We start from the raw sequence: 13,227 nt of genomic DNA, 5'->3' as shown, positions 1-13,227 counted from the left end.
TGCATGTGCAGGGGGGAGACAGCTTTGCTTGTCTCATTTTACATTCTTTCTGATTTCTGGGCCCTGGTGATTTATCTCCCATGGAATGGAACAAGGAGGGGAACAAGTAGGGACAGTCCCTTCGAGCAGCGGCGGCATGCCTGGCATGTCCGTAGCCTGATCTCAAGGCTGACTGTTTCCCTCAGTTCCCCCTTTTCTATTTTTTAATTTTTGCTGCAAAATAATTCCATGAAGCGTAGTGCCGAGAGTAGTATATTGTTGCATGAGGATACGAAACAGACATGAGAAGATTATTATCAATAATAGGCAAATTATGGCCAGGGTAATAAATCCTGACAACCCTCCAGTGATCCACGACTGAGGGTTTAACCACTTTAAATGGTCCAGTAAAGTTTTAATTACATCTTCTTGCGAAATATCATCAAGATGTGCATTTTGTATATCCTGAATTTCAGCATTTAATTTCTTAAGATCAAGACTAATATTATTATCTGACCAAACGCTCAGCAGATGCATTTTTACTTTTTCCCATTCCCAAATACAGTCATTGTACTTGTAAGGAGTAACACAAATTCACGTATACTTTTCATGACAAGCTAAACGCATCCTCAATTTTAATGCTGCCATCTGATCTCCAATCCCCCAAATTGCGTTTTTAAATTCACCTAACTTGTTATTCATCTGTAAATCTATGTGACTTTGTAAAGATAAAGCAAGACTGGTATTTTGAGATAATTGATTAGCAAAGTGAGCATGATGAATACTCTGTGAAAGAGCAAGACGGGCAGTAGCCGCGGTAGCAGACAGAGCAGCCAAGGCAAGTCAACTTACTATTAGCCACCCAATAAAGCGTCTCCTTCTCTGCAAGGCTTTAGAGAGTTCCACCCATGCCTGTACTCCAGTATCTTCATACCAAGGTTCTCTCAGATGTACAGGCGCCATAACATATATGGGTTACTTTAGTATAAGCACAGATTGTGTCCCTGCAGAAGGGAACATACAACTGTAAAAATACAATGAACACAGCTAATACTATATCCTCCTTTGGAAGAATTACTAATGTTAATAGAACCAATCAAAAGTGTATATGGGGCTTCCCTGGTGGCACAGTGGTTGGGAGTCCACCTGCCGATGTAGGGGACATGGGTTCGTGCCCCGGTCTGGGAGGATCCCGCGTGCCGCGGAGCGGCTGGGCCCGTGAGCCATAGCCACTGAGCCTGCGCGTCCGGAGCCTGTGCTCCGCAGCGGGAGAGGCCGCGGCAGTGAGAGGTCTGCGTACCACAAAAAAAAAAAAAAAAAAGTGTATATGGAGGAGCAACACAAGTTATAACAGGTGTATTGGAATAAGTTAGAGCTAGTTTCCATATATCCCAGTTCTTTTGAAATGCGATAAACCTATCTATGACGGGAATAGAAGAGATAAGAATTTACCCCTTGGTATAATCTACAGTACACCATATTTGGTTATTATTCCAAGATGCATTGCAACATTCAAAATTGGATCCAGGAAAGTTAATGGTCATAAAAGGAGGAAATTGATTTTTTGATTTTCTCTTAAGAATAGTAACCATATGTCCAGCCATAAGTATCCCTTGTCCTCCAAGTAAACGCTTCATACACAAATAATTTCCTGAATCTTCACCTGTAACCTTGGCTATAGTAATAGCGGAATCCCTAAGTGGTGAGGCGTATGAGATTCGACCTCTAATATTAATAGGTTGCCCATTTTTATAGCAAATGATGGTATCCTTAAGATCCTCTCGTCGGCTGGTAGCCGGGCATGTAAGAGTAATGTTGGTTCCTGTAAAACGAAGGATGCCTGGAGAGCCTGACAAACTAATTGATTGATCCGTTCCCTCATAAACATCTGTATGCTCATAACTAATAGCCTTTAAACATCCAGTTTCCAGATTCAATGGGCTAAGACAGACAGGATAGGTACTAAACCAGTTAGTATAATTTACAGACATATTGATTTGTTTTATATTCCCAATAAGAGGCCCATAAAGAGTATCATTGTAAAATACAGGAAACTCTGCTTCAGACCAAGATATGGGTTTTAATAGTGGAGGATCAGGTACATAGGCCCAGTAAGTTGCTGCATTAACAGAGGGAACACATGAAATGGTTGCCAACATAGCCAAAAATAAAGTCACAGGTGTAACAGGATTATTCTGTTGTTTCACTAACTCTTGAGCTCGTGAAACCAATTGTTTAATTTGTCCCCAAGTTGGAACATCACTCCTTTGAGTCGTCCTGGCAAGTGGTCTCCTCTTCTTCTTCTTTTTCTGAATCAACACTGTCAAATTTTCGGGAGAGATGCAGAGCTTCTTCATCTTCTGAACTAGTTGTGAGCTGTGGCGAGCCATCTGTTTGCTTGACTAAGCAAGCGCTCAGGAAGCCAGAGAGGTCCAGGAGCTGATCTGGGAAATATACACACGTGACCACGTCCCCAAATCAACACAGGATCAGGACCACGCCAAGTGCTGGTTAGCGGATCTTTCCCGAGGACCTCCAGAGATTGAAAGGCCAATCTTGGCTCAGCCACCAACCTTTCCCCTGTCAACAGTGAGAAAATTTAAAATAAACAGAGCATGATTTATAAGGTTATGTAGTGTGTTCTATATAATTCCCCCATTTTTATTTTTTCAATAGTTAGCTTTAAAGGTCTATTTGCACGTTGTATAATACCTTGTCCTTGAGGGTTATATGGAATGCCTGTAATATTGGTAATTTGTAATGAATTACAAAATGTTGCAAAAGCAACACTAGTGTGAGTGGGCCCATTATCTGTTTTAATAATTTTGGGAAGGTTCATGAAAGCAAAACAGTGTGATAAATGAGTGATAACATGTTTAGTAGCTTCTCGGGTCTGTGCTGTAGCACAGAGGAAACCAGAATAAGTATCAATAGTGACATGAACAAACTGTAATTTCCCAAAAGACGGGATATGAGTAACATCCATTTGCCATAAATGACTAGGTAATAATCCACGAGGATTAACACCATAATGTGGAACAGGAAGGTGAGGTAAGCACTGTGGGCATTGCTTAACAATTTGTCGGGCGGCTCCACGAGGAAGGGAAAATTGTTTGTGTAATGTAGCCGCCGACTGATGGTGTAAAGCATGCGATTGCTGTGCTGCTCGTGAAGCAGTTTGATCATAACTTACCATAATATGAGGGTGTCCAGGACGTGGACCATGAGTACCAACAGTATGAAGATAATGAATGCAATACCTTAGCCATTCTTGACAGCATGACGAACGGAAAGGAGGAGGACGGTAAATTGGGATATGTCCTGCTTTAGGGAAAAGAGATTGAGGAGGAAGAGTAACTTTAACTTTATTTTTGGGAGGAAAATGCACAGGATAAAGATCACGTTTAGATCGAGTTAAAACATCTGCAGTCGCATTCATTTTAGACAATGGACCAGACAAGTTAGAATGAGCACGATATGCAGAGCTGCAACAGGACCATCGTGGGAACGAATAAGCTGTTGAAGTAAACGAAAAGAGGATGATAATTCAGGGTCATTAGTATATCCTCTGGTTGCAGTCTCCAGAAGAAATAATAAGCTAATAAGATATTTACTATCAGAAAACAAATGAAAAGATATAGAAGGCAAATGTTTAAAAGCCATAATGACAGCATACAGTTCAACACGTTGAGCTGAAGTCAAGGAAGTTTGTTTAATGAGTTTTGTTCCGTCGTCAATGATTACAGTAGCCACTCCTGAAGAAGAACCGTCTGTAAAAACCAAAGGTACATGAGGAATAGGCTGTTGCTTAATTATAGAAGGAAAGATATAAGAGTTAAGTTTGCTGAATTGGATCAATTTATCAGCAGGCTAATGGCATTCCAAGGTACCTGAAAATCCTGCAAGAACAAGACCCCATTCATTACTATGTTGAAAAAGCCAATTTTGTTGACTAACTGAATAAGGGATAATAATTTGAGAAGGTTCTATACCTATAAGTTGTAAGCATCTAGTTCTACCTTGCATTATTAACTTAATAATAAGTTCATAATAAGGGTTAATAACTTTAGAGGATGTAGTTTTCATACGAATCCATTCAATAATTCCAACAGTTTGCCATAAGATGGCAGTAGGCACATGAGGTGTTGGACAAACAACTAAAGACATGGGCAGGTGAGTATGTATTTGAGTTAATTGTCCAGAGCTGATAGCTCTATTAACTATTTGGAAAGCTTGAAATCCTCTGGAGTCATAGATCGTGAAGTAGAAGGATCTGAGTCACCCTTAAGAATATCAAATAAAGGCTCTAACTGAGCAGTAGTAAGTTCTAAGGAAGGCCTTAGCCAATTAATATCTCCAAGTAATTTTTGAAAATCATTTAATGTTTTTAAATTATCAACTCGAATTTGCAGTTTTTGAGGCCTAATGGTAGAGTTATCAATATATTTTCCCAAATAGAAAAATGGAGATTGTCTTTGAATTTTTTCTGAGGCAATGACCAGGCCAAATGATTGTAAGGATTGTTGTAAAAATTGGGAAGCAGTCTCTAATCAAGAAATATTATCAGTGGCTAAAAGTATATCATCCATATAATGTATGAGATATAACATTGGAAACCTTTTTCTCACAGGAGTTAAGGCCTGAGCCACATATATTTGTCATAATGTAGGACTATTTGCCATGCCCTGAGGCAATACTTTCCATTGAAATCTCCTCATGGGTTCCTTAAAATTTAAGGAAGGCAAGCTAAAAGCAAAATGTTTTCTATCTTCAGGAAACAAAGGAATAGTGAAAAAACACTCTTTAAATCTATAACTAAAAGATGATAATTGTGTGGTATGGCTGTTGGAGAGGGTAGGCCTAGTTGAAGAGCTCCCATTATTAGCATAGTTTTATTAACAGCTCTTAGACCCTGTAATAACCTCTATTTTCCAGACTTTTTCTTGATAATAAAAATAGGAGTATTCCAAGGACTATTGCAAATTTCTAAATGCCCTAATTGTTCCAGTACTAATTGTTCTGCAGCTTCTAATTTCTCCTTTGTGAGGGGCCATTGGTCCACCCATACAGGGTCATCACTCAGCCAAGTAATTGGACCAGCAGTGAGTGGAGGAGAATCCAAGGCCCCTAAGAAAAACCCAAACCTTGTCTATCACTTTTTATTTTCACATCAATAGGATAGACAGTTCCTTTTTGATTTGTTCCCAGCCCTTTTGTGGGAAGAAATCCTTGATCCAACACCATATTAGAGACATGAGAATTTGGACTATAAAGTAATACTCCCATTTCCTTTAATATATCTTGGCCCAAGAGGTTTAAAGGCAGCCCAGGCAAAACATAAGGCTGGAAGTATCCTGAATGGCCTTCACTATCTTGCCATAATAATAACTGACTACTTTGCATAGGAGAACTCTGTCCTATTCCTTGAAGTTCTGTAATAATAGGACTAACGGGCCAATGTTTAGGCCAGTGCATCTGCGTCATAACAGAGACATCAGCTCCAGTGTCTAACAACCTGAAAAAACCTTTCCATTCATGGCTCATTTCATTTCTGGACATTCTTTCCCTATCTTCTGAATCCAGTAGGCAGCACTAGATGATCCAAAAGCCTTTGTTTCTCTCTTTTGATGTTGTAAAATTTGTCCATGAGGTACAAAGGGCAAAAGTAGCAATTGTGCAATTTTATCACCAGGAGAAATCGTTATTATATTTTTAATAGTTTGTGCCATGATTTTTATTTCTCCTTCGTACTCAGAGTCTATGAGTCCTGGCATAATAGTTAAACCCTTCATGGCGACACTACTTCTTCCCAATAATAGTCCAATCAAACCCTTGGGTAAAGGTCCATAGATGCCCATAGAGAGGGCCTGAGGACCCATTGCAGGAGTTAATACATATCGGGCGGAGGTACTGAGGTCCAGTCCTGTGCTTCCTGCTGTTGCTCTGGAGAGCGAAGATATTGTATGTTTTTGTTTTTGGTTAATGTCTGATTGATAGTTTGAGGAGGATACACAGACGTTGCCCCTACTATTTGTTGGGGCCGGGGAAGGCCCCGGGAGGAGTTTCCCGACAGTGGTGTCCCATCCCTGTGGGCCACTGAGCGACAATCTCGTGCCCAACGTTTTCCCCTATTGCATTTAGGGCATAAACCAGGGATTTTCGGACCATCTGGAGGTTTTTGAGTAGGGAAGGAAGGAGCAGGGTTACAATGAAAAGATCCACATTCTCCAGCAAAATGACCTGCCTTTCCGCATTGAAAACTAGTCTTTGTTCTCTTTTGATTGTTTTTAAACCCCACTTTAGTTAATGCTGCAGCCCTAGCAGCACCCTGTATATAAGCAGGCCCAAGGTCTGCACAAAGGCAAATATAATCCTCCAGTGTTCCCCGTTTTCTCCAAGGTCGAATCGCAGCCTGACATGCATTATTAGCATTTTCAAAAGCAAGTTGCTTAACTACAATTGTACCAGAGAGTCCATCCACAATGAGTCTCCCCACCGCCTGTAACAATCTATCTCCACAATGAGTCTCCCCAACGCCTGTAACAATCTATCTACAAAATCAGCATATGGTTCATCAGGTCCCTGTCTCATTTTTGAAAGATCCTCAGTTTTGTGTGTAGAAGGTAATTTCCTCCAGCCTTGTAATGCCAAATGATTTATTTGAGGATAAGCAACAAAGGTATAAGTTAATTGATCTTGTAAAGAAATATATGGTCCTTCCCCAATCAGCGTATGATAATCCACTGGAATATCATGGGTAGCATTCTTTTCTGCTTGTTCAGCAGCCCGTTCATAAAAATCAAACTTCCATATTAAATAATCTCCACCATTTAAACAAGCTCGTGCAATAGACTTCCAATCAGCGGGGGAAAGAGCTTCTCCTGCAATAGTGTCAACCATAGCAGTAGTAAAAGGAGCAGTGGGCCCATACTGAGCACAAGCAGATTTTAAATCTTTCAAAACTTTAAAAAGAAGAGCCTGATGCTCCCTAATAGCCTGTTGAGGATTATTAGGATCAGGTCTTTCTATGACAGGACAACAGAAAATAGGATCTTCTCCTCGTTTTATTGCTGCTTATACAGCACGTTGCAAGAGACTGAGCATTTTTACAGATTTAGATTTTTGAGGAAGACAGTCCTTACTAATTTGCAGCTTTTTCACTGACTTATCTATCATAGCCATTAGAAAATCATCCTCAGGGTGATTCTCTCTTTTATGTTTTTTTTTCTCTCTCTTTTATGTTTAAAAGCCTCGTCGGTTAAGTCAAAATGTTCCTCTTCATCTGAAATATTTAAATTAATTAGCTCTTTTGGTTTAGGAAGTGGCGACACAGTAGCTGATAATACAGTCTTGTCTTCTGTCAGAGGCTTATGTTTTTCTGACTTTACATTCAAATCAACACTATCATGAGAAGAACCTAAACATATTTTTATCAGATTCCACAAACTAAATGTAACAACAGCAGTATGAGTAGGCCCTCGAGACTCATAATAATTTTTTAAATCTTCTCCAACTTTCTGCCAGATTTCTGTGTCACAGAGCCGCCATCAGGAAACCAGGGAGATACATCATGGATATGCTGCCAAAATTCAGTCAACTGTGAGGTAGAAACTTTATTACCCCGAGCTATAAGCATGGAAAGTAAAACCTGAGCAAATAATTCACGCTCCTTTGAGCCCTTTTGCCCCATCTTCTTTTACTTCTGACTGTTGCCTTATGCCTCTATTAGTTTCACTTTTACTCGTGGCCACACATATTTTGCATAAGGGTTCTCTTACCTGCACTTTCTTTTCCTTTTAATTGCCTTCACGCTTCAGGTCCCTGTTCGGGCGCCACTTGCCATGGACCAGCCTCAGAAAGAGGATTTCACCGCCCAGGGTCAGAAGGGACGGGGTAAGGAACTGAAGTAGCACCAACGAATGGGGTCAGAAGGACCAAGACAACTGATGGTTGCAAGGTAAGTTTTATTATGCTACAGGTACAGATTATATAGACTAGAAAAGGGAAGGTTGCCAGACGGTGGTTTACATTATCTAATGACTGTCTCGGCTCAAGGTTAACTTCCCTGGGAGAAAACCCATAAACCCAGAATCATCCAAAATAACCTGCATGTGCAGGGGGAGACAGCTTTGCTTGTCTCATTTTACTTTCTTTCTGATTTCTGGGCCCTGGTGATTTATCTCCCATGGAATGGAACAAGGAGGGGAACAAGTAGGGACAGTCCCTTCGAGCAGCAGCGGCATGCCTGGCATGTCCGAAGGTGCTCTCAAGGCTGACTGCTTCCCACACATATGTTGGCTTGTTTAAGCCTCAAGCCCTCGATCCTTTGTTGAAATACAATAATTTCATTCCTATGGTTTTCAATACCAAAAACTCTACCTCCAGGAGGGTTAAAGTCTAATTTGTACTCCAAACCAAGTAGCAGTGCAGTTCGCTACTACTGAGGCTGAATCCATAAAGACTTCAAGACCACGACCAGAAGACAAGTTATCATATATAATACCCTAGAAGGCCTGAAACATAATTATCATATACATAGCTGGTCCTTCAGAGCTTTTTACCTATAACATGTTTTTTGATGAAAGTTATTTAATGTACTGGAGATAACTGTGAACTACTGATCAAATATTTGAATACTTATACTTACCTGGAATTTCATTTCTGCTGAAAGAAAAAGGGAGAACAGGACTCACCTAAAACAAAACAAACTTTAGAAATGAAAGTAAACATCTTATCACACACTATCACTTTTGGAAGCAGCATAGAGGGGCAGTCAACAGTAAAACACTGGTGAAATAGGACAAAACTCTAGGCCAAAAATCCATTATTATTATCATCAGTCACAGTACCACAACTGTGCCCTTCATAATTAATAAGCACTCCTAAGAATCTTCATTTGGCACCAGATGATGTGTTTAAGAGAAACACTCTGGGAGGTTTTGAATCAGACTTGGTTTTTGTTAGCCAAGTTACAGGAGAATTTTTAAAGTGGGGGGAAGGGAAGAAGGAAACGGACCAGAAAAAGAATTGAAGCCATCATCTACAAACCAACAAAGCACTGAGAGTTCCAAACGTTATGTCAGACACTAAAATGACTGACACAGGCTCAAGCGGTTTATAAAACCTAGAAAAAGACTACACCAGCAAAGTCCCCATTTATCTGTAGAGTTCAGAAACTAAAACAAGGAATATTTCAGCTTAACACCTGATCTCAAGAGAATCATATACACTTCACATGAATAAAAATACCTGAAACCAAACATTTTTAAAAGCTCCAATACCCAAAATAGAAAGAAAAAAATTAATTCAGAAGACTCAATCCATCCATGATAATCACAAAACGGCTGGGCAATCTCTATCTCCCTTCCACACTAACCATCCATCCCCTGGAAGACCAAGGGAGATCAGACCTTCCAGACTTACCTTCCAGACCTTCCAGACACCTGGCTGCGGCAAAATTCGATGGAATCTCCTTGTGGAACAGCAGTTTCCCATCTCTTGTGTCTCTCCCTGTCATGATCATGCAGGAAGCAAGTCTGGCTGTGCTATTTCTTATCATTGTGTGTCACCCATCTGCAACATGATATTGAAAAAGTAGTTCCCTTTCCCCCAGAAGGCTGAGGCTCAGCTACAGGGGTAATTCTCCTGGGCACACAGTCATTATTTAGGCCGACTCAGTGACTTCAACAGGCTTAATCATGTGATCAGGCTTGTTGCCAGCTGCATAATGCTCCCACATCTGTAGATAGAGCCACTCTAGTTCCATCGTGTATTGTTTGGTGTTGAACAGAGGGCTAGCTGTTCTCTGCTTCCAGACTTTGCCACGAATTTTCTTCAGGTATTCTACATCAGTTCCCAGTTTCACAGCTATCTCTTCATATTCTTGTCTATTTTTAGCAATCAGCTCAAGACAGCCTAAACAAGTGAGCTGGGAAGCTGCAACTCGGGAAGCAAGAGTCTCTCCTGGCATAGTCACCATGGGGGTCCCTGCCCAAAGGACGTCCATCCCTGTGGTGTGTCCATTACAGAGTGGAGTGTCCAAGCAGACATCAGCCAGCTGGCCTCTCCGAACATGTTCCTCTTTAGGAGCAACAGGGGAAAAAATGAGACGGTTCGGGCGAAGGCCCATATTTTGTGCGTACTGTTGAATATTAGCTTCTCCTGCTGCTGGAAAACGCAACAGCCACAGTACACTATTGGGAACACGCTTCAGAATATTTGCCCACACCTGCAAAGTAGATGGGTCAATTTTGTATAACTGATTAAAGTTACAGTACACAATGGCATCTTCCGGTAACCCGTACTGAGAACGTGTGGTTACAATAATGGTACGGGGAACCTCCTCTCCAGTGGCAGCCTTAGTGTTGATCAGGGTAGTTGCCAGTCCATTGCTAATATTGAATCCATTCATTGTAATCTGAATTTGTCCTCTGTTAATCATTTCAATAACTGCTTCTGCAACAGTATTCATAGGAATGACAGGCATATTAAGAGTTGTATTACTGCTGTCTGCGTTGTCTTCTCCATCAGGACATTTCATCTTGACTATTTGCACATCTGATAGACTATCAAGAAATGCTTGGAGGTCGATGCCATTCAGCACAATCCGATTGTCATAAATGTGCCCATTGGACTTAAAATCGATGACGGCTTTTTTCTTCAGGTGAGGGAACATATTAGCATGGTCACCAATAAAGAAAGTATGGGGCATATAAGCCAGTTTCTCAGAATACTGCTCAGCAACTTCAGCAGGTGAAGTTTCCTGATCAGTGATGATATAATCCATGAAAAGCGCGCCACTAGTCCCAGGGTACCCCAGCCACATTGCCTGAATAGGAGCTGGCCTGAGAGCAAAGAGTTCATTTCGAGCACCCCTGGTATAACCATTCAGATTTACAAGGATGTGTATACCATCTTGATGGATGCAATCAGCTGCTTTCCCATTGCATGGAATCTGAGAAAGATCAATGAAATGATTGGCTTCTGCCATCACCTTCGCTCGGAAGTTTGTGCCATCATGTGGGCTCAGGGCATAACAGAATATCTCAAATGTATCAGGATTGTGCATGCCTGGAATAGACTGCATAAGATGAGAAGTAGGATGATTCCCAAAGTCAGAACTCACGTATCCTACACGCAGTCGACCATCACTGAGCTTCAAGTCTTTTGGATGTTCATACGGTGGTTTATGAAGGACACTTATATTAGCCAAGCAGAGGTTCCCATGCCTCTCAGCAATAGCCTTCCTGAAGCCATGAGAAAGAGGATAGAGCATACTATGATGAGGCTGCACAGAAGGCAACCTATTCTTCTCCAACTGGTCAGCCACAATGCTGACCAACTTCTTCATTCGCTCATCATAGTCTGTCCAATCACAGACAACCTGCAGGCAATGAGCCAAATTACAATAAGCGTCAGGAAAGTCAGGTTGAAGCTTCAGAACAGTGCGATAAGAAGCAATTGCTTCTGGAATATTCCCTGAATCGTGGTGAATGGAAGCCAGATTGCTGTGGGCATCCGCAAATGCAGGGCTGATCTGAATGGCATGAGTATAACACTGCAAGGCTCCCTGAACATCCTGCATCTCCCGTAGGGTGTTTCCCATATTGCAGTAGGCATCAGCAAAGGTAGGACTGATTCGAATAGCCTCCTTATAATGCATCAGAGCTTCATGCAGTTTTCCCTGCTGCTTCAATACACTTGCTAAATTTGAATGGGCATCAGCAAAGTCTGGGCAGAGCTCTAATGCTTTACGATACAAGCGAACTGCCTCTTCACTGTTTCCCTGTTCTCCTTTGATATTGGCTAGGTTATTCAGAGAGTCTGCATGGGTGGGACACAGCCGGAGAGCTGTATGATAACAACCTTCTGCTTCAGCAACACTGCCCTTCTCTTTGAGAGCGTTTCCTAGGTTGCAGTAAGCATCAGGGAAATGTGGTTGCAAGTCAATAGCTCGCCTGTAGGTGTCTATTGCCAGATCCATCAGGCCTTGCTCATGGTATACACAAGCCAGGTTGCCATGTACCACTGCATGATTTGGACTCAAGCTTAGGGCACGAAGGTAAGCTGCCACAGCTCTGTCAAAAATCCGTGCCTCATTGAAGACATTTCCTAAATTGATATAAGCATCCAGAAAATTGGGGTCAAGGGTGACAGCCTTTTCAAAGTGATGAATTGCAAGCCAAATCTCCCCTTGCGCATTGAAAACACAGCCAAGATTACTCCAAGCTACTGCAAAGTTCGGTTGCGTCTCAATTGCTTTCAAATAACATGCCTTGGCTTCTTCTAAGCCACCCAGGGCTTTGAGCAGGTTCCCCAGGTCACTGCGAACACAGTACAAATAAGGATTGTACTGAAGAGCAGAGACGTAAGCTTGTACTGCCCCTTCCATGTCGCCTGCTGCTACCAATGCGGCTGCCAGGTTAATATAACCATCGATGAAATCTGGTTTGAGATGCAATGCATGCCGGTAATGCTCAGTTGCTTCCTGCAACTGCCCTCTTTCCTTGTACACATTCCCCAAATTCGAATAGGCTTCTGCCAGAAGAGGGTTCTGTTTAATTGCCAGAGTACTAAAGTGGGCAGATCTGTCCAGCCTTCGACACTGGAAGTGTATAGATGAAAGTAATAAAAGTACACCAGTATTGCCTGGCTCTTGTCTCCAGAGCTGCATGCAGTGTCTCTCAGCTGTCTCAAAATCTCCTGCCTGATATTCTCGATGTGCCAACTCAGCTAACCCTTGGAAGGAAAGCATACGTTTCGTTGGTTCTGTGCTGTCGGCCACGTTGCCCACGGAAGACGCCATCTGGAGCTTCTGGAGAGAGTGAAAAAAGGGGGTAATTGAGTCCCGCTGCCGCCACTACTGGCAAGAACGTTTCTAGAGGGAGCAAACACGAGCGCAGCAGCCGTACCACTGCTTTGGCAGGCTTAAGCGGCGGCAACAGTTACAGGCACCGAACCTTAGGAACTCTGGTTGGCCATCTACCTCTCATGCTCTTGAAATCTTAATTCTTAACCCTGCCCTCTTCCACCATTTTTCTCCTAATCAGGGAATAAAAATTACCTATCCATTTGCCTTAGAAGAAATCAAAAGTCAGTAGTCCAAACACTTTTTAAAATATTGTTTTCTGTCCAGTTGGAAATGAAATACATGACTGACTTTTCTTCATCATTCATATAGTCAACGTGGAAAACATTAGGGCCATGAATTTCAATACAGTAAGATGAGAAAATTTTAAATTGGCCTTC

General features: G+C 41.7%; 1 protein-coding gene across 1 annotated transcript; it reads right to left on the bottom strand.

The window, feature by feature from the left end:
• Nucleotides 1-8,679: 8,679 nt before the first annotated feature.
• Nucleotides 8,680-12,962, bottom strand: LOC309807649 (UDP-N-acetylglucosamine--peptide N-acetylglucosaminyltransferase 110 kDa subunit-like). The gene has a single exon (XM_082627480.1). It carries the CDS (start codon nt 12,782-12,784, stop codon nt 9,644-9,646), a length of 3,141 nt encoding a protein of 1,046 aa, XP_082483606.1. The 5' UTR covers nt 12,785-12,962; the 3' UTR covers nt 8,680-9,643.
• Between the last annotated feature and the right edge of the window lie 265 nt (nt 12,963-13,227).

This window comes from Mesoplodon mirus (assembly GCF_964341445.2).
Source record: "Mesoplodon mirus genome assembly, chromosome: 7".
Classification (NCBI taxonomy): Eukaryota; Metazoa; Chordata; class Mammalia; order Artiodactyla; family Ziphiidae; genus Mesoplodon; species Mesoplodon mirus.
The sequence above is the reverse complement of the archived record's forward strand: the minus strand, read 5'-3'. Positions and strand labels throughout refer to the sequence as shown.